At 49.5% G+C, this 22,452-nt stretch overlaps 2 protein-coding genes and 1 non-coding gene across 3 annotated transcripts; all 3 read left to right on the top strand.

Annotated features, from left to right (window-relative positions):
- The first annotated feature begins 1,426 nt into the window (after positions 1-1,426).
- Positions 1,427-1,527, top strand: tRNA-Ala(TGC). The gene has a single exon. It is a non-coding gene; the product is annotated as a tRNA-Ala (tRNA).
- A 12,159-nt stretch (positions 1,528-13,686) lies between these two features.
- Positions 13,687-15,009, top strand: UHO2_05584 (uncharacterized protein; the record flags this gene model as incomplete). The annotated part of the gene is made up of 2 exons (XM_041554755.1): positions 13,687-14,649; positions 14,728-15,009. The coding sequence occupies 2 exons, from the start codon at positions 13,687-13,689 to the stop codon at positions 15,007-15,009; spliced, it is 1,245 nt and encodes a 414-aa protein (XP_041410689.1).
- Positions 15,010-18,070: 3,061 nt separating this feature from the next.
- On the top strand, positions 18,071-22,107 carry UHO2_05583 (uncharacterized protein; the record flags this gene model as incomplete). The annotated part of the gene is made up of 2 exons (XM_041554754.1): positions 18,071-20,956; positions 21,046-22,107. 2 exons carry the CDS (start codon positions 18,071-18,073, stop codon positions 22,105-22,107), a joined length of 3,948 nt encoding a protein of 1,315 aa, XP_041410688.1.
- Positions 22,108-22,452: the final 345 nt, after the last annotated feature.

Raw genomic sequence — 22,452 nt, 5'->3', positions numbered from 1 at the left:
GGCAATTGTGGTGGTGAGCTTGATGGAGGGTGGTACCCCATAGCGAACCACACCTGGGTTGATCTGAGAGTTGTAGTTGCATCAGTTGATCTCAAAAGGGGGTAGTTTGGTAAAAGGAAGGATGGGTTTCGGTTCACTTGTAGTCTCTGAGCTGCTGCTTTGTTCTGGGAAATGAATCCTGTCAGCAAAGGGAAGCCATTCTTCTTTTTGGGTCAGGCCGAGGAAGTCCTCCTCGGGTGGGACTGGAACAGGCTCAGTGGTGGTGGGAGTGGATGGATTCATGAGGTAAAGACAGGTGAAGATCAAGTCATTGGTGATTGGCAGGGTGGATGATGGTGAGAAGAGTGGTGGTGGTGCAGAACAGAGGTGGATGGTGTTGGTAGAAGAGGGAGCACAGTTAGAAGTTTGCATCCATAGAGGGGCAGATTGGCCTTGATGGCAGTGTTAGCCATTTAAGCCAATGAGGACCATATGCTAGGTCAGGAAGAGGTTGAGATTTGGTGTAGGGGGTATCTCGTCAGTGAAGAGAAAGATGAGCTTTGGTGTAGGGGGTAACTTGTCAGTGAATAGAGAGATGAATGCTGTGAAAAGAAGAGGATAGCCATGGAGGGGTCCAGGAGTGAGGGATACTTGGGGGGGTCTGACAATCAATTTCCCCCCTTTTGTGTAGCCCCTGCCAAAAAGGGGGTCAATGTCGTCTTGTCCATGGATCTTGGTGTATGACCTTGGTATCCTATAGAGCTGTCCAAATGTTGATCTTGTCAGACAACAAGAGCAGCAGTCGAAAGATTGCTGTTGGAGACATCGATATGGTCCTAGCTGTCATACAGCTGTAGTTTCTTGAGGGGGGGTTGTCTCGAGTTACCTGATTGGGGGGTGTATGGAGCTGTATTGTTCATTGACGCTGGTAGTATGTCCACCTTCTTTGTCATTTGTATGTTATTGGACATGGGTGTCAGCTATAGATGAGTGGGATTGGTGGATGTATCAGGTTGGATGTTGATGTCATTGTTGCGATCCAAGTTGGTTGTTGATGTTGATGTTGTTGTCATCACCCTCATTCCATCTGGGTGAGATTAGTGTTGGTCATCCTTTGTAGTTTATCAGCTATGCTCTGAGGGTCTTTAGTGACTATAACAATCTTCTGGGTTGGATAGCAAGGGTCAGTGGTCATATCAAGTTGGTTGTTGATGTTGTTGTTGCCAACCAAGTTGTTTGTCAATGTCGTTGTTGTCATCCTCATCCAATCTGTACGAGATTAGTGCTGATCACCCTATGTAGGGTACCAGCTATACTCCGAGAGTCCCCCAGTGACTACCGCAGTCTTCTCGGCCGGGCAGCAACCACTATCCTTTCGTCGTCGTCGTCGTCGTCGTCAACAACGTCGAGAGTCCGGGAGTTGGGCTCGCCACCATCTACCATAGAAGGGACGGTAGCTCAGTGGCAGAGCGTCTCATTTGCAACAACATCCCTCTGGATGCCACACAAGTGTTGAGAAGGTCTAGGGTTCAATCCCCTACCGCTCCAACTTCTTGATCTCTTTTATTTTTTGCACTTTTTCACACGAGTTTTTTCGCAGACTTTTTCTGAGCTACAGCCCATTATGCTCTCGCTTTTTCCGAGCTCTCGAAAACTCGAGTATTCCAATACTTAAATAAGCTCAGGAAATTGGCACCCCCAAATGTAAGCTGAGTTTTCAGAGGGTAAATTTTAGTTGAGAATATTTGGTGCTAAGTTACTGCTGAGTCATTTATCGAGTGCTATTTACATAAGCATATATATGCACATGCTTGGTGGTCACCTTCAGCCTGTGCCAATTTATGACTAGTTTACTCCTCACATTGCTCCTGAGTTGTCATGGTAACACCTATGCATCCCACATGTGTAGCCACCAACATGTGGTTTTGTCCCATTGATAGTTACTTGCCCTCCATGGACCCTGTAGGTTCTGTTGGGTTCCAATGTGTCTCCAATCATTGTTACATCTCCCTCAACTGTCTCCCTCAGTGGGGAAGCAGGGAACTGCTGAGCCGCTGTACCTTGCTGTGGTGTCAGTCCCAACCCCTGTCATGCACATCATAATACTTCCTTACCCACTGGCTTGGTGAAGATGTTGGCCAAGTTGTCCTCAGTGCCAATATATTTGATTTTGACCATTCCATCTTGCATGTTATCTCTGATAAAGTGGTACTTGGTGTTGATATGCTTCAACTTCCAATGTTGTGCTGGATCCTTACTGACCTGAATGGTGCCTGTGTTGTCTGAAAAGATTGTGGGGGTGCCGACATCAATTCCAATAGCCTTGAAGAGATGCCTGAAGAAAAGTACCTCTCGTGTGGCTTCAGTTGCTGCCATGAACTCTGCTTCCACTGCTGATAAAGCAGTGCAGCATTGTAGCGCTGGCTTCCATGCAACCAGGTTCCCATGTACAAACACTGCTGAGCCTGATGAGCTCCTTCATTGTGTGGTGGCATCACTTGCCCAGTTCGTGTCACTATGCACCATTAGAAAATCTTGTTCCTTGTCACCACTGTATCATAGGTGGACATCCTGGGTACCATCTAAAAATTGTAGTACCTTCTGCACTGCATTGTAATGCTCTTTCAATGGTTGAGTCATGTAGCATGCGAGGACCCCCACAGCTTGGCTGATATCTGGGCATGTTCCATTTGAGAGCCATAGGAGCTTGCCAACAATCTGCAGGTATTCCTTTCATTTGGCTGTGCTTGCTGCTGTCTCTGGGGCTGGTATGTCTTGGAGCAGTATGCTGGATTTTCTCCTGCATTTGTCTAGGTGTTCATCCAGTAGTTGTTTAATGTAACTGGTCTGCCTGAGGTCCATTGTCCTTTCTTCATGATCCCTGGAGATCTTGATTCCAAGGAAGTGAGACATGTCACCACCCTCCTCCATCTTCCACTTCTTGCCTATTTCCTCCTTGATGCATTTGACTGTTTCTAGCTTTGGGGATATGATTAATGTATCATCAATGTAGATGATCACTATCACAAAGTTGTTCCCTTTTCCTCTGGAGTAGATACATGGTGCACAATCAAGTCTATGGAAGTTGGAACACTGGAGGAACTTGTCAAATTCCATATTCCACTCCCATCCTGACTGTTTGAGACCATATAGTCCCTTGATTACCCGATAAGCTTTTCCTTTTGGCACCTTAGCCCCTTCTGGCAGTTTCATGTAGATCTTGTGTTTAAGTGTGGAGTTGAGATAGGCCATTGTAATGTCTAGTTGATGAACCTCCCAGTCACATTCCACCACCAGTGATAATAGTGCTCTTATCACACTAAGCAGTGCCACTGTGTCAGGGGTCTCGCGCCTGAAACCCAGGCCAGTCTGTCGAGATACTCGGTGACTATCAAACTGTGTGACAGCTATTGTCTCGGTATCGGTGACTATCAAGTTGTGCAGTGACAGCAGGTGGCATTCGTTGTATATACTATCGTAGGTTTCGGCTGACCTCTGTGGACACTCCATTCAGGGGTAGCTCGGCACGATCAATATCAATGCTTCAGTTATGATGACACCAAGGTCTGGTGTGAGTGTTGATGATGATGAGGTTGATGACGTTGGTGATAAGGTTGGTGAGTGTTGATGATAATGAGGTTGATGGTGTTGGTGATAAGGTTGGTGGCGTCGACATGAGTGTCCAGTGTGTTGACTTTGATGCTTGAAGTGATCCCCAGACCACAGTGGACTACTGCCTTCAGTTCTATCTATATCCAGACCGCTAACCTGCTATGGGGTGCCTATGGACATCAGGTAGTGGTGATACAACACACACACTATGATGAGGAGCAACCTTGATAGATTGCTGCTATGCTGACTGTAACTAATGAGTACTTATGTTTCTAAAGTATTGACTAGTTGTATGGTGAGTAGAGTGGATGAGGATCCACTCGACCTATGATGATGAGAAAGCATGGTTATATACCTCTTCACAGTATTGCCAGCGATGCTGCTCCTGCTCTCTCTCCAGAGAGTACCTTCTTCATCGAGTACTGCTCAGGGGCCTCTCCTGCTTGGCACCCCTGTGCCTCTTGAGTGGTGTCGACTCCTTCGACACTGCTCCTCCTCCTCATGACCTGGTGTTGACTCCTTTGACACTGCTCCTCTTCCTCAGGACCTGCCTGCTAGTGTCCTATACACTGCTCCTTCTCCTTTGACCAGTGACAGTTCCTTTGACTCTTGTCTCTCAAGCCCCTGAGTGGTAACCATCTGAGCTTGGTCCTCTTCATGGCTGTGCCTGCTCCTTGAGCTTGGTCCTCCTCGTGGCTGTGCCTGGCCCTCCTCACATGTGGCTCATGTCCTCCTTTGCATGTGAATCTGTAGGAGTCCATGGTCTCCATGGAGACTGCACTACGACCATGCTCTCTACTGGTATCGACTAGATCTTCGATACCTGTGCTCCTTCCATATGAACCAGTGACCCTCCTGCTTCTTGAGCATCCAGGCCCATGACACATGCTTTTAGGGCAGGGAATGCTTCTGCTTTGCTTAGGAGTGGTTTCATGTACATGTAGGATGAGGCAACATCGATGACTACCAGTGCATGGTGATAATTTGGATGGCCTTGTAAGTCTGTCATTAAGTCAATGTGTATCAACTCTAGTGGCACCTGTGCTTGTTCTGTTTTGCTGCTTGCCATTCTTGTGTGTGTTTGTTTTGCTTGACTGCAACAGTTGCAGTCTCTTGCATTGTGCTCAAGCTGTGTATCCTTTCCCAAGTAATGAGCCTGGATTTGCTTAGTTTTGTTTCTGCTGGGGTGGCCGAATTGTTCATGCCATAGTTTGCTTATTGTGTGGCTTGCAGGCCTTGCTGGGGTTGTGCTAATATCAATGCCCTCGAGAGGGTCATTGAGCTGGGCTGCTAGAGAGTCGCCATGAATCTCCCATCTTTTCTTACACTGGTTGGTCTTGCTCTTGACCATGCTTCCATCATGTTGGAGGATTGTAGCTCCAGACTCTTCAAATATCACTTGTGCACCATCTTTGGTTAATGCTGGAACAGACAATAGATTCTTGCTAAGGTTGGGAATGTAAAGTACATCTGTGAGGGGTATTTTAATGTTTCTGACTTGCAAGGTTGCATCTCCTATTGCCTGGACCTGCAATCGTTCTTGCCCAGCAGTGTCTATGAGTCCTTGTTTTGCTGTCAGGGCAATGAGTTTGCTTTCATCACATACCATGTGATGCATAGCACCAGAGTCAAGGACCCATGTGCTGTTGGGTTTACAATTGGTTGCATTACTGATGAACAGAGTGCACCCGAGTTCCTACTTCTGCTGTGCTGGGGCTTGTTCCTGGCTGCTGGTGCAGTTGACTGCAATATGGCCTGGTTGCCTGCATTTGTAACACTTAGCCTGCTCGTTGGGGTTTGCGGGATCATGTCTGCCTCTGTTGTAGCCTTCTTGGTTTAGGATTTGGCCAGGTCCACTGGCTTGGTTGGTTGTGTTCTTGTTGCTGGCAAGTCTGGTTGCAGCTTGGATATGGCCAGAAAGTTTGGCTTCTTGATGTTTCTTGGTGAGTGCATGGTAGGCATATTCATAGCTGCAGCCTGGCTGTGCAGCTTTAAGGGAGTCTACTGTCTGAGTATAGAGCCAGTCATCTTTGACACAATGGTACAAGGTGGACTTCTTGAGCTTTTCATCCATGCAACTGCCCAGTCTTGCAGCATCATTCCAAATTCAATCTAGTTCCTTTCCAAGGTTGATGACATTTCGGTGGACTAGCTTGATCTCATGCACTCAGTCATGAATGGCAGAAAGTTTAACTTCATCATTGATCATGAGCACTGCTTTGAGCTTCTTGTACAGTGTAGAGCCAAGTTGTTCCTCTTCACCTTGTTCTCGAATGGTGTATGTATGAATACTGCTCTCAGGACTGTGGTCACATGACAACAGGATGAGGCCTAACAGGTGACTGTTTAGTTCTTCATCATAGTCCATATGGCTGCTAGATATTTCCCCAGTAAGGATCTGCTTTGCATTCTTGATGGGCCATATGCAGTCCATAAACATGGGCTCCCAGATGGCCCAGTTGTTCTCATTGAGCTTGATGATCTGTGATACAATGCTGAGTACTGACTTAGGAATCTTTTTGACTTGGCTGGCATTTGGTTGGAGGTTCATCATAGAGAAGGCATGCTCCAAGATTTGGTCTTCATTCCAGTTGGTGTGGACCTCTCTGATCACTTGCATGGTGCATTCAAGCAGGGCTATGCTGTCTACTCTGGGTGGCATCTTGATGGCAAAGTGCCTTGAAGCTGCCGAGCTTCAGACTCTTAATCAGTTGAGAATTTTTGGTGCTAAGTTACTGCTGAGTCATTTATCAAGTGCTATTTACATAAGCATATATATGCACATGCTTGGCAGTCGCCTTCAGCCTGTGCCAATCTATGACTAGTTTACTCCTCACATTGCTCCTGAGTTGTCATGGTAATGCCTATGCATCCCACATGCATAGCCACTGACATGTGGTTTCATCCCATTGATAGTTACTTGCCCTCTGTGGACCCTGTAGGTTCTGTTGGGTTCTGACACATCTCCAACCATTGTTACGTCTCCCTCAACTATTTTCGAAACCAACCAAGGGAGGGCAGTGTTCACCAGAAAATGAAGCAATTCTGGCATCCAAACCATTTTGTAGCTCCACCATCTTTGACACCCTTGTTGCACAAACAAAGTAAATACAGTCATTATTGACACCATTCATATTGCCATTGCTGTCACCCTATGTCTGTGAAGCCTGTTGAACATCCTTTGTATGCTGTGAGCCCTCCACCTGCTGCCTCTGCCTTTGTCTTCTTTGTCAAGATTCAGTTTGCCTGCTCTGCCAACCTTGGAGCTTGTTATATGCCACAGTTGTCATAGCTTTCCTCCTTGATTTGGCTGTGGTATACTCAAATGGCCTGCTGTCACGGGCCTAAGCTGCGCAGAGCGAGGGAAGGCCGAAATGATATGAAGGTAGCGCAGGAATCGTGGAATCGGGTAGATCGTAGGAGCTGCGACAGAGTTCACCGAGATCGGCAGTAGAATCTGCTCTATGGCAGATCGCAGCGAAATCGGCACAAGCATTGTCGATAACATGAATCCCACCAGAATCTGCAGCAAGCGAGATTGTGTGGCAGATTCTGCAGAGATCGGTAGTAAGGAGGTCCATATGATGATTCACATCCGAGAGGGACCAAGCTCAGTGACACACAGTCGGTTACCACTCAGGGGCCCACAGGACAGGAGTAAAAGAGAACCGTTGCTGGTCAAAGGAAGGAGAGCTGTGTAAAGGACACTGGCGAAAGGAACATGCAGAGGAGGAGCAGTGTCGATGAAGACAACACAGCTCAGGAAAGACAGGAGGGACAAGGCTTGATATGGAGGAGGGGCCTCCTTGGGGATCCCTGTACTGTACTCAACGAAGAGGGTACTCTCTGGAAAGAGAGAGCAGGAGCAGTGTTGCTGGCGACGCTGTGAAGAGATATATAGTCATACTTTCTTGTCACAAATGGTCAAGTGGACCCCCATCCACTCTACTCACCATACAACTAGTCAATACTTTAGAAACATAAGTACTCATTAGTTTTCAGTCAGCATAAGTTGCAATCAATAGATTGCTCCTCATCGAAGTGCATGTGTCATATCACCATTTCCTGACATCCAAAGGTGGTTCTAGCAAACCAGTGGTCTGGATATCAATAGAACCGAAGGCAGTCATCCACTGTGGTCCGGGGATCACTTCAAGCATTAGTCGACACACTGGACACTCGTGTTGGCATCATCAACCCATACTCACACCAGACCATTGGTGTCAACATCAAGTTCACTTAGAGTCATATCGTAGTTTGATCGTGCTGAGCTACCTCTGGACAGAGTGTCCACAGTGGTCAGTCGAAATCTGTCATAACATCAATACAACTACAGATTCCAATGAGAAAAGCAGCAGAGATGGTTCTGTCACATATTTCACTAGGAATTGTAATACCATTAGTGCTGTTGCATAACTTGACAGAATTGGTGATAGTACTGATACTACTACTGATCTCAGGTTTCAGGCGCGCGACCCCTGACACCTGCCATTAGCAATAAAAAGAGCACTGAACATCTCTTCCCTGAGATCCAGAGCCCAATCAGCATGGAACTTGTTCATCTGAGTCTGCAACATACCATGAGTAGCAACAGCAATCATATGCTTGTATTGTGTTTGATTGTCTCATTGCATAATCCTGGCTTCCTCAGTTGCTTGATGGTACAAAGGGAGACCAGATGTGATATCTGCAACATCTTCTTCAGAGAAAGACTGCAAGAGGTAATTGGCCACATTGTCTGGACAATCATATTGATGTCAGGGTGTCATGGGCCTGAATGCTCAAGAAGCAGGAGGGTCACTGGTTCATATGGAAAGAGCACAGGTATTGGAGATCTAGTCAATACCAGTGGAGAGCATGGTCGTAGTGCAGTCTCCATGGAGACCATGGACTCCTACAGACTCACATGCAAAGGAGGACAGGCACAGCCACGAAGAGGACCAAGCTCAAGGAGCATGCAGACAGTTACCACTCAGGGGCTCGAGAGACAAGGGTCAAAGGAACTGTCACCAGTCAAAGGAGAAGGAGCAGTGTATAGGAAACCAGCAAGCAGGTCCTGAGGAGGAGGAGCAGTGTTGAAGGAGTCGACACCACTCAAGAGGCACAGGGGTGCCAAGCAAGCAGGATAGCAAGGAGGAGGAGCAGTGTGTCATGGGCCTGGATGCTCAAGAAGCAGGAGGGTCACTGGTTCATATGGAAGGAGCACAGGTATCGAAGACCTAGTCGATACCAGTAGAGAGCATGGTCGTAGTGCAGTCTCCATGGAGACCATGGACTCCTATGGACTCACATGCAAAGGAGAACCGAGCCACATGCGAGGAGGGCCAGGCACAGCCATGAGGAGGACCAAGCTCAAGGAGCAGGCACAGCCACGAAGAGGACCAAGCTCAGATGGTTACCACTCAGGGGCTCGAGAGACAAGAGTCATAGGACACTGGCAAGCAGGTCCTGAGGAAGAGGAGCAGTGTCGAAGGAGTTGACACCACTCAAGAGGCACAGGGGTGCCAAGCAGGAGAGGCCCCTGAGCAGTACTCGATGAAGAAGGTACTCTCTGGAGAGAGAGCAGGAGCAGCATCGCTGGTGAAGCTGTGAAGAGGTATATAACCATGCTTTCTCATCATCATAGGCTGAGTGGATCCTCATCCACTCTACTCACCATATAACTAGTTATCACTTCAGCATAAGTATACATTAGTTTCAGTCAGCATAGCAGCAATCTATCAAGGTTGCTCCTCATCGTAGTGTGTGTGTTGTATCACCACTACCTGACATCCGAAGGCGCCCATAGCAGGTTAGCAGTCTGGATATAGATAGAACCGAAGGCAGTAGTCCACTGCGGTCCAGGGATCACTTCAAGCATCAAGTCAACACACTGGACACTCATGTTGATGCCACCAACCTTATCACCAACACCATCAACCTCATTATCATCGACACCACCAAGCTCATCACCAACACCATCAACCTCATCATCATCAACACTCGCACCAGACCTTGGTGTCATCACAACCTATGCCTTGCTATTGATCGTGCCGAGCTACCCCTGAACGGAGTGTCCACAGAGGTCAGCCGAAACCTACGATAGTATATACAACGAATGCCACCTGCTGTCACTGTGCAACTTGATAGTCACTGATACCGAGACAATAGCTGTCGCACAGTTTGATAGTCACCGAGTATCTCAACAGACCAACCTGGGTTTCAGGCGCAAGACCCCTGACATTAGAGTGGATCGTTCAAGCAGCTCCTCACGATCACCAAGACGGACCCAGACCTCAACAATAAGCTTGATAGACTACTCACTCTATTGGAAGCTCAGCTAGAGCTTACTAGGCAGGGTCATCGAGAGGAACGACTACAACAAGCTCAGCTGGGTAGGGAGGAGACGATGGACCTCTCTCACTCAGAAGACCAAGCAGGAGGAGGAGATGAGTCTATGATAGGAGACCCACATACTCCTACTCCAGCTCCACAACCAAGATGATCAGTCTCATTCAACCTGGATGAGCAGGAGGACGTCAACTATGAGAAGTATGCTTCACCCACGGGGCCAAGATATGTCAAGTCCAGGGTGGATCCATATAACAAGAGCAGGACAGATCACTATGCTCTTGATCAGGAGGAGGACTCTAGCATCATGGCAGAGCTTAACCGGTCAAAGCCCATCGCCACCCCCTTTCCAAAGTTCAATCCCCAAGACATGGAGATCTTCATTCTAGAAGCCAAAGCATGGTTTAAGTTCAACCAGGTGTATGAGCAGACTAGGATGATCAACCACATGGGTGCTCAACTAGAAGGGACAGCAAGAGAGTGGTGGACCTCCAAGCTCCATATTGATAGAGCTAGAGAAGGAAGGTTGTTCAATGATTGGCACTACTTCACAGAGCGACTGTCAGAGCAGTTCAACCCATGCAATGCTAGGATGGAGGCATACAACAAGCTGTTGGCTCTCAGACTCACAAGTGATGCTCCTGGTGCTGCCACACATCATGTAGAGCGGTTCAGAGACTTGGAAGGACAGGTCAACTTAGATGACAACGAGCTAGTGATTGATCTCTTCAGAGGAAGTCTCACTCGCAGCATACAGGAGAAGTTCGAGAGGAATCCACCTGGGAAGAGATGGGAGTGGTATCGAGAGTTTGAGGGGATCGATCAACAGAGGATGCTACTACAGCAGTCCTCGGCTAGACACTTACTCCCAAATGCCATGTCACCTCCACTAAGAACTGGGTCTCGGCCAAATCAAAGTTCAATCCCCATCTGTCAACCCACTCAACCTTATCCAGCTCGATCACCAGCACAAGCAACTACACAAGCAACTACACAAAACCTAAACCGACCCCTTCCTCATCAACCCACCCAAACCTCGAAGCAAGGAAGCCCTGCTCCATCAGGTATCAACACCTGTCATGTATGCAAGGGTATCGGCCATTGGGCCAGAGACTGCCCCAGCAAGAGGATAGACCCTCTTAGCTCTCGACCCATGGGACCAAAGGTCATGGTCACCACAGCAGACCCCTTCGAGGAGGCCACCGACTCAGGAGATGGCCACACAGGCAGCACTGAGACTGACCCCGAGGCCATGGACCTCAGCTCATACCAGCAACCCATGGACCTCGACCATGAGGAGGAGGAGCACGATGATGATGACAACGAGGGAAACGTCAGTGGGGTGATGCACTGATGGCATGCATTGCTCTACAAACCTCCTCACCATCACTCTGTATATATCAAGATTGTCAAGTATGTTTCTCTACCAGTGGAGGCAAAGCAGTACTGGAGCTCTCTGGAATGGTTCAAGACCATCCTGCTCAGATACTAGCTGATACCAGTGCTGGTTTGTCCATAGTCTCAGATTCTTTCATTAGTAAGTACCAAATACCCACAAAACCCATAAAAACAAGATCGATCCATGGTGTCACTGGACACCAACTCTCCATCAATAGTTCTGCAAGCATGCAGGTATCTATTGGTACACACAATCTGGGTGTGGTTGAAGCTTCAGTGGCCGACACTGCCAACTATGACCTCATCCTGGGGTTCACTGAGCTACGGAGACTCAAACCCACCATACAATGGGATACGGGCCAGCTGGAGTTCAAGACTCAGGAGCAGGACTGACCCCCAAGGAGACCCCCTGAAGCAGCAAGAGCAGGGGACCTAACCATGAGGAGACCAACCCTCCATGGTAACGAGTTTGTCTCGGCAGAGCACATACTACAAGCAGCTCTGGAAGATGGACCCATAGGGTTCATGCTGTTAGAGGAGCCACCATCATCACTCCTGGCCTTTGGTTTTGTACCTACAGGTGCAGACAAAGGAGTCTAGATGGAGGTGGAGGTAGACAAGGTGGTGATGGCTGCAGGCATACCAAAGCCATACCAACACCTGCGAGATGTGTTCGATGAGGTGGAAGCAGACAAGCTGCCCCATCATACCGAGCATGATCTCCACCTCGAGTTGATAGAAGGAGGTAAGCCACCTCAAGGACCCCTATACCTTAAGGGACCCAAGGAGATGTCCGAGTTGAGGAGGTACTTGGATGAGAACCTTGAGAAGGGGTTCATAAGACCATCGAAGAGCCTGGCACAATCACCAGTGCTCTTCGTACCAAAGAAGGATGGAGGTCTCAGACTCTGTGTGGACTACTGAGGTCTCAACAAGATCACTGTCAAGAACAGGGCACCATTGCCCCTCATCAAGGAGCAGCTGTTCTTACTCAGGAAGGCAAGGATCTATACCAAGCTAGACCTTAGGGCAGCATACAACCTCATCCAGATTGCTAAAGGAGATGAATGGAAGACAGCTTTTGGCACTCAGTTAGGACTCTATGAGTACCTAGTGATGCCCTTTGGCCTAGCCAATGCTCTGGCTCACTTCCAGTCATTCATCAATGACATCTTCCGAGACATCATTGGAGTATATGTGGTAGTATACCTAGATGACTTCCTGATCTTCAGTGACACTGAAGAAGCACATGTGAAGCATGTCACCGAGGTCCTCACTCGCTTAAGGAGCAACAGGCTCTTTGCTAAGCTGTCGAAGTGTGAGTTTCACACCAAGATAGTCGAGTTCTTGGGATACATCATCAAGCCAACAGGTATAGAGATGGACCCAGAAAAGGTGCGCACTGTCAAGGAGTGGCCAATGCCAGAGTCTATCCATGACATCCAGAGGTTCCTGGGTTTTGCCAACTTCTATCAAAGGTTCATAGCCCAGTTTGCTTGAATAGCCAAGCCCTTGACATCACTGGTAAAGCCTACAGAATGGTTCAAGAAGTTCGAGCTACCAGAGGAGGCCCAGCAGGCCTTCCACCAGCTCATCCAGGCATTCACATCAGCAGGAGTGCTTCAGCACTTCGACTACCACCTTCCAACCAGGTTGGAGACTGATGCAAGTGACTTTGCTATAGCAGGAGTACTCAAGCAGGAGCATGAGGGACGATGGCATCCAGTGGCCTTCTACTCTAGGAAGATGTCTTCTGCTGAGAAGAACTATGAGATCCATGACAAGGAGCTCCTAGCTGTGGTCGCCTGCCTCACTCAGTGGCGACACATGCTAGCTGGACTACCGAGCCAACTGGTCATCCTCACCGACCATGAAGCCCTCAAGTACTTCAAGTCACAGAGATGCATCACAGGTCGACAGGCTCGATGGGCAATACTACTAGCAGACTTCGACTTCATATTGCAGTATCGACCAGGAGACAAAGGTGGTGAACCCGATGCTCTCACCAGAAGGACAGACATGCAACCAGCTGGTGAAGAGCAGGATCACAATGTGAGGCAACTACTGCCTCCTCGAGTGTTCAAGGAGACAGCAGACCATGACTCGACCCTAGTGGCCCCTATGCTCTCGATGGAGTCCATAGCATCAAAAGGTCTCAAAGACCTGGTCAAGATCTTCCAGCCCTTAGACCAAGAGCTACAGGAGATACATGTGAAGAAGCCCTTCAAGGTCAAGGATGACCTATGGTACAGTGGAGGAAGGTTGGTTATCCCCAAAGTGATCATGCCAGGGAGGACCAACAACTGACACTCAAGGAGTGCCAAAGAGGTAGATGGACAGTCCCTCTCTGTAGAGCATCTGTGATTCATGGTGATGACCCAATGCCATGATGGTATCACTGCTGGACATGTAGGAAGAGATGCTACCATCAAGGCAGCTCAACGACATTACTGGTGGCCAAACATGACAGCTTGGATTGCAGACTATGTAGCAAGTTGTCCTGTATGTGCTAGGTACAAAGCTCCTCATCATTGTCCATATGGTTTGCTACAGCCACTAGCAACACCAGACAGGCCCTGGGGCTCCATATCCCTCGACTTCATCGAAGGACTACCACCATCGAAGAAGTATGACTCCAAGACCTATGAATCTATCTTAGTCATTGTCGACAGGTTGACCAAGTTTGCCATACTAGCTCCAACCCATAAGACAGTCACGGCCAAACAGACTGCAGTGTTGCTATATGGACACATGGTTAGACTCTTTGGATACCCAGATCACATGGTCTCGGACCGAGGCAGGCAGTTCATATCAGGAGCATGGAAGGCATTTGCAGAACAAATGGGTGTGAAGCACTCACTTAGCACAGCCTACCATCCTCAAACTGATGGTCAGACAGAGAGGGTCAATCAGGTCATCGAGCAGTACCTAAGGATGTACTGCAACTATGAGCAGGATGACTGGGCCGACCTGCTGGACACTGCAGCATTTGTATACAACAACATGGTCCACAACAGCATTGGTGTCTCACCATTCTTTGCATGCTATGGATGGAACCCCAAAGCTCATCCTGATATCCCTCAACGACTAGGAGTCAATGATCCAGGTCGCTTCAAGTACCTCATGGATGGAAAGGAGCGTTGCAAGTACCTCCAGGAGCGGATCAGAGAGGCACAATGTAGATCAGTAGACCAGTATAACAGGAAGCACAAGGACATTGAGTTTAAGGTGGGTGATATGGTCTATATCAACCGCCGAAACTGGAAGACACGGAGACCCACACCCAAGTTGGATACCCGGTTTGCAGGACCCTACCCAGTTCAGGAACAGGTAGGACGCTGAGCTTATCGAATCACATTGCCAGCAAACCTTAGGGTGCATGATGTGTTCCATGTCTCCATGCTTGAGCCAGCAAGAACAAGTTCTCTTCCTCAACGTGCTGAACAGCCCACCATACCATCACTTCCAGATGAGGACCTCGACTTCGAAGTCGAAGCACTCATCGACAAACGTTCACACAATGGGACTACAGAGTACAAAGTGTTGTGGAGAGGGTACTCAGAAGAAGCTGCTTCATGGGAACCAGTAGAGAACCTCAACTGCCCCGACCTCATCCAGGAGTATGAGGTGTCGGAGGGGGGACGAGCGAGTAGACAAAGTAGAGAAAGGAGGAGAGAACAGGAGGAGTAGAGAGAGGAAGAGGAAGGAGGATGACATTGAGAGAAGGAGGAAGGATGATGTTGGCGATGTTGTCGAGGAGGAGGAGGAGGAGGAGTCAGCATGAACCAGACCAGAGCATGCCTCAACGGAGCTCGGCTCTTAAGAGGGGGGTAGTGTCATGGGCCTGGATGCTCAAGAAGCAGGAGGGTCACGGGTTCATATGGAAGGAGCACAGGTATCGAAGATCTAGTCGATACCAGTAGAGAGCATGGTCGTAGTGCAGTCTCCATGGAGACCATGGACTCCTATGGACTCACATGCAAAGGAGGACCAAGCTCAAGGAGCAGGCACAGCCACGAAGAGGACCAAGCTCAGATGGTTACCACTCAGGGGCTCGAGATACAAGAGTCAAAAGAACTGTCACTGGTCAAAGGAGAAGGAGCAGTGTCGAAGGAGTCGACACCAGGTCATGAGGAGGAGGAGCAGTGTTGAAGGAGTCGACACCATTCAAGAGGCACAGGGGTGCCAAGCAGGAGAGGCCCCTGAGCAGTACTCGATGAAGAAGGTACTCTCTGGAGAGAGAGCAGGAGCAGCATCGCTGGCGATACTGTGAAGAGGTATATAACCATGCTTTCTCATCATCATAGGTCGAGTGGATCCTCATCCACTCTACTCACCATACAACTAGTCAATACTTTAGAAACACAAGTACTCATTAGTTACAGTCAGCATAGCAGCAATCTATCAAGGTTGCTCCTCATCATAGTGTGTGTGTTGTATCACCACTACCTGACGTCCATAGGCGCCCCATAGCAGGTTAGCGGTCCAGATATAGATAGAACCGAAGGCAGTAGTCCACTGCAGTCCGGGGATCACTTCAAGCGTCAAAGTCAACACACTGGACACTCGTGTTGACGCCACCAACCTTATCACCAACACCATCAACCTCATTATCATCAACACTCACCAACCTTATCACCAACATCATCAACCTCATCATCATCAACACTCACACCAGACCTTGGTGTCATCATAACCGAAGCATTGATATTGATCGTGCCAAGCTACCCCTGAATGGAGTGTCCACAGAGGTCAGCCGAAACCTACGATAGTATATACAACGAATGCCACCTGCTGTCACTGTGCAACTTGATAGTCACCGATACCGAGACAATAGCTGTCGCACAGTTTGATAGTCACCGAGTATCTCGACAGACTGACCTGGGTTTCAGGCACGAGACCCCTGACACTACACACATGTTTGAGATGTCATTGCAAAAGCTCCTTGCTATTGCAATGGTATGTAACTAAGTAAAGGTAACTAAAGTAAAGAGTAGAGTGGATGAGGATCCACTTGTTTGTTATGGTGAAGTAGTAGTATTTATGTGTTTGGAGGGTGTTGTCCACAGCACTGCTCCTGCTCCTCTTGGCAGGGTGTCCTTGTCCTCCTCCTACTCCTCATGTGCCATTCCCCTCAACATTGCCTGTCCTCCTCATGTTACCCATGTTGGTCCTTTCAGTCCATCCCCATTTTCTCTAATCCATGGCCATTCCTTTGGCCCCTATCTGACAGCTCTCCTTGACCTTGTGACCATCTGTATTGTTCCACTCCCATCCATGCAGTCTACCTCATGACTGGGTTATGTACTCAAGAGCATGCCCCCCCTGTGGTAACCTGCTGCTTGCTCTTGAGCTTGGTCCTTCTCTTGGCTGAGCTCGGACCTACTCCTCTCATGTGAAACCTTTCTCGCCATCCTGACCTCCCCCTTGACCAAAGGGATCTTCCCTACCAAATCTCCCATCATCTCCCTGTAATCCAGCAGTTTGTTCCATGTTGGTGGCCACTTCTTGTGGTGTGATTGGTGAAATCAACTGGATAGTCATATTCCAATTGATTTCAGCAGAATCAACCAGACAGATGTGATGTGGTCATTGTCAGGTGAAAACAACTGGAAACCCATGATCCAGTTGGTTTCCCAATTTTGTGTGCAAAAGGCTCCTCATATCTCATTTCGGATCTTCCTGCACAGCCTCTATGACACATGCATATACCGACATCACTTTTCAGCAAGATAATGACCTGAAACACACATCGAAGAAGACAACAACATGGTTGGAAAGCAATAGTATTAAGGTTATGCAATGGCTGGCACAGTCACCAGACTTAAACCTGATTGAACACCTCTGGCACCTTCTCAAAATGCAACTTTCATGGTATAGTACAATTGCAAAGTCCAGGGATGAACTGCTCAAGAGATGTGAAGCTGAATGGACAGCAATCCAGATGATATGAGACAGTGTGGCAATACAACTTATAGCTATTGAGCATTAGAGTGATGTATGGTGACATGTAAAATTGTGGGACAGTTTACATGTGAGCTGTATATAGTCATGTATCTACACATCCACAAAGTAATAAGACAAGCATTGTTGTCATCATTCACCTGTGTGAAAGGAGCTAGAACGTAGCCCGGACGAAGCGGTGTATTGCACTTCAAACTTCAACTCATCTGCACATCATTTTGGAGAGACTAAAAAGGGGAGATCATTTTACCTGGTCCAGAGGTGTGTTTTCAGAAACACGTGTTTTTTCAATTTTGGGTGAGCTTATGTAAGATTTTTGTGTGAAATAAAAACACGTCCAAATCGAGAAAAACGTGTTTGTAAAAACACTCAAAGTTTGATACACCCTTATGGATATTCCAGTGTATCTTCAACTGTTTGATACCCCCTAAAAGCGAAACAGAGCAACAGAACGCGGGTCCTCCGACTTCCGCACTTCTTCCTTTCGCAACAGCAGCGCACGGAACAGCCGGCCGGTTCTCCTCTTCTTGGAATGCGAGGTTGACAATCACGCGAGCGGAGAGCAACACTTTCCGCTCGGCTTAGCCTTTTGAGCTTCTTTCCATTCAACGACCACATTGCAGGCCTTTTCAACATATCATACATTATCGCTGCCGTCGTCTTGACTCTGATAAGTCGCTGCATCCCACAACTTGCCGCCGCTTCGTTTCCAATCTCGAATTAGGTTTCGGTAAGCCTCCATCTCGACACTTGGCTCGATCTTTGGTAGCTGGGTAGCTGCGACTCGATGAAGCACAACTACCCTTATGCTGGGCAAGGTGTTCAGCAGCAGCAGCAGGCATATGGACAGCCTCCACCGCCTGCTGGTCCAGCACCTCCATTGCCTTCGTCTGGACCACCACCACCACCACCAGCCTATGCCAATTACGGATATGGCTCGCTTGCTCCTGGACGCCATGCCCCAGCTCATATGAACAGTGCTGGTGCTGGCAGCCCTCAACAATCTCAATGGAATCAGCAGCAGCCTCACTATCTGCAGCAGTCTGGCCCTGGTGCTCCTACTACTGGTCACTATGCTCCTCTGCCTCCGACTCAATCCGGTCCCTATCGTGGTCCACATGCAGGACAAGCGGCAGCATACAGCCCTCATGTCCCGCAACAACAACAACAAGCCGCTCAGTATCCGTACCAAGCTCCAACTCTCAACATGCATTCTCCGTCTCCTGCGCCTCCCGCTTATGCTTATAGTCCCTCTGCTCCTCAGCATCAGAATCTCGCTCCGAACAATGGTAACGCTCAGAACTGGCCCGGAGCATATGCTTCAGGCAATCAGGTAGGTCCGCCAAGCAAGAAAGCGCGCTATCAGGCTCCTGCCGTGCCTTCACCTGTACCTCTATACCGTGCCCCTGGCGTTGCACCCATGGCAGCGCCAATGGGAGGCAACCTGGCCGGCCCTGCAGCGGGTCCGTATGGTCCAGCTGCCGCCAATCCACCATTGCAGCAGCCGTATGCTTGGCAAGGACCCAACACAGCTCCTCCTCCTCATAGGAGTCCGCAACCGGGTCAGCAAGGAAACTTTGGACGTGTTCCTTCGGGCAATACAGGCAGAGGTGGCATGTCTGCTCAACCGAGCAGAGGAGGGAAGAATGCACGAGCAAGTAGTGCTGGAAATGGCCTGGGTCGTGGCATGAATCGAAATGGAACCCAGACTCGAAATGCTGCTCTACCCGCCAACCCAAATGCTTCTATGAATGCTGCACGTACACAGAACGGTCCGGCCCCGGCTTGGGGTCCACATGCTAATGCCACGTCTCCAGGGCCCGCAGGTCGAGCTGGACCTGCTGGGTCGAGTTCCGGTCCTTCTGCACAGCTTGGTGCAGGGCGTCGTGCTTCCACTGCCAGCTCCGTCTATAGCGAAAAGAACAGTCGACGTCAAGGCGCGCCCGCTGTTCCTGGTGCTGGCTCTTTGAGCAAACCAGGCTTTAGCTCACAGAACATGATCCCAATCGATGCTCCGCGCGGTCCGAACGGTGCTCGGAACAAAGCTGTGAAGGGTGGCAATGATGCTCCTTCAACTTCAGAAAAAGGCAACAACGCGGCTGCTCAGATCGCCAGCGGATCCGAGGCTGGTTCTAAGAACGCCAACGGCTCGCGCTCTGGCACAGTTGACGCTATTGCTTCGGTCAAGGACAGCAATCTCGGCGCAAGCTCGAAACGAGCTCATATTGATTTCCGCATCCTCGGTCTGGAGATCAAGGAGCTCGACTGGTCGTGGTTTGCTCCAGAAGCTCTTGGAAAGAATGTTCCAGGCGGTGTGGAGGTTGACATTCAGCAGGATGCGGACCAAGTGAACGCCGAGGCGAACGATGCTCCGGCCGTTACAGCCTCACAGGCAGCCGACGATGATGACATCAAGCGAGACGTGACTATTCCGGCTGATGGCAATCAGGTAGCTAACGCAAATGAGGCTCAATCGACTCGCGGTGACGAAGCTAAAGATGAGGAGAACGACGAACAGAACGCAGATCCGAAGGACGAGGCTGAACCGAACTCCAATGAGATCAACGACCACCATGATGAGCATGCAGATTACGACGAACACCCGCTCGACGCTCAAGGCGAAGCGGAAGACGACGCAGGCGGCGAAGCGGATGCTCAGGCTGACGCTGACGCTGAAACTGGTATTGGCGATGATGCTGATGACGATGCTGAGGCTGACGCAAACGCCGATGGTGATGCAGAAGCTGATCCGGATACTGAAGATGATCTTCAGGCAAACGGCGACGGAGACGTCTCGATGTCTCAAGTCGAGTCAGACTCCCGGCACTCCGTTCCGCCCACTCCCGAGCCCAACGGTGAGCCGCCCAATGGAAAGCAGGCCGCACAAGCCAGCAATGGCTCCAAGACATTGGCCAATCTTCGCGAGTCCACCAAAGTTCGCTTTTGCTTTGCTGCAATGTCCAACGCTGGGCCCGAAGGGGCTCCCACAGGTCCAAAGGCCGAGCAGATCCCCGAAGCTGCTGCGGACACAAGCACTGAGGTCAAGGTGAAAACTGAAGATGGCGTCGAGGCGGAGGCGGACAACGTTTCTGCCGAGGGACAAGAGAAGGCAATGGATGCTCCTGCCGCTGAAGCAGAGCAAGAGAAGCCTGCGAAAGAGGATGCAGGAGCAAGGCAAGAGGTCAAAGTTGAGACTGTGGCAGATGTGAAGCAAGATGAGACTGCTGCAGGTGGACCAGATGCCGACACGGTTGAGGAGAAGTCCTCAGAAGAGCAGTCTGCACAGCTAACAGAGGATGAGGCTGCAGATGCTACTAGGGAAGGAGTGGGAGAGAAAGAGGAGGACAAGAAACAAGAGAGCAAAGCAAAACCTGGCAACGAAACGGAGCAGCAAGACGAAGAATCCGCGACAGCCTCATCTACAGGCAAGAAAGCCAAGCCTCCAGCTGACTTGGCGCCACAAGCAAAAGGTCCGCCTCAGCTTTCACTCAACCGCATCTTCCTATCATTCGCCGCCAACAGAAAGCGCCTCGCCATCGACGCAGAGGCGGTCAAATCGGTCAGGATCCACCGTTCCGAACACTGGATCGAAATCATCATCAACACAGCTCGTCAAAATGCTGCAGCAGGACGCAAAAAAGGGGAAGAGTACCTCGTGTGCAACAAAACTTTGGTAAGTCGATTCATAGCGACACCCTTCATTCTCACCTCTCACATTGCCCATGCTTACTAACTCGTCACACTTCCCCCTCCTACCTGCAGCTGGAGAAACGCGCAAAAGGACAAGAAAACTACACAGCAGTCACTCTTAACGGAATTGCTTCTTTCTGGACCTCCTCCTCCTCCTCTTCCGCCTCCTTCGCCGAGAGTAACGAAGCTGAGCATCTCGAACTTCCCCCATTCTTCCGACTCCCCCATCCATCCCCGCAACTTACAATCCTAGTGAAGTTGGACCCATCAGCACCACTCCCCGAACCAACCTGGCTGCGGAAGAACGACGTTGCCTCTCTTCTCGCAAATCTTCAACGCAGTTCTGGTCGATCCGAGACGGCAGTTTCCGTAGGAGCAGCACAACATGTTTGGGCGGGTAAGATCGAAGTTGTTGATCCCGACCCACCTCCGTCCATGGGGACTGTGCTTTATGAATGGGTGAAAGAATCGGTTGTTGGGAGTCAGAGGGAGAGGAAGAGATTTGTTGATCAACTGCTTTGCAAAGCTAAGGGTCATGGGGTGAAGGAGGCAAAGAAGGAGGAAGAAGGGGAGAAAGAGAGGGAGAGGGATGTTCGAGTGACAAGAAGTTTCATCGAAATTATTTTGAGGTTGATCAAGGGCGAAAGAGTTGCAATCCCCCCCTCCAACCTTAATGACATGGGGGGATCTAGTTCAGCCCCAACCGAATCTTCCAGCTTCAGCCGAGCAGCATCAAAGGCGATGCTGACAACAACAACGACTTATCCAGGATGGATCATGATCAGTCTGCTTAATCTTCTTCTGGACAATCCTGCGACCGATTCAGCAGAGGTAAGGAGGCAAGTGGATAGAATGTGTATGGATATTCCTAAGTCGAGCTTGTTTAAGGGTTTGGATTTGACGCTTAAGGATGGTGTGGGAGATGGTCGCGAATCGACAGCAGGTCAAGGTGGGGTTGGTGGTAGTGGAGGGAGTAAGGTAGGGGCGGGGAGAATTGGCGGAGGAGGAATGGGGGGTGGGGGAAAGGTTGCTGGTGTGAAACGTCAATATGGAGGAGGAGGAGGACAAGGTGGGGCTGGAAGACAAGTTGGTGGTGGTGGTGGCGGTAGGTTTGGGAAACGGAAACGTAACTAGAGCTCGTCCCTGTCGACGTTTGGAACATTGCTCTGCACCAACACTGCAGCTGTCTCAGATGCTGTACTCTATCAAAACATTGCAAGTTCAATCTAAACAGCGCTCGATCTCTGATTGTTGGCGATGAGGGCTAGATCGATATCGTCGCGTTGAACCATTTCAGAGTTCGAGGTCAAGGTGTGAGGGATACTCCTTTTGGAAGCGACATGGTCGACTCCTTTGCGAGAGACATCACAGATGGCTGTGACGAGGTATTGATGGGAAAGCAACTTGAGGGTAGTGTTCCAGACGGCCTGCCTGAGCACGTGTCGGAAGCCCCTACGGACCCTTTGATTCTCTCACACG

This window comes from Ustilago hordei, assembly GCF_900519145.1.
Source record: "Ustilago hordei strain Uho2 genome assembly, contig: UHO2_contig_14, whole genome shotgun sequence".
In the NCBI taxonomy this organism is placed as follows: Eukaryota; Fungi; Basidiomycota; class Ustilaginomycetes; order Ustilaginales; family Ustilaginaceae; genus Ustilago; species Ustilago hordei.
Note: the sequence above shows the minus strand (reverse complement) of the source record. Positions and strands in the feature narration are given on the sequence as shown.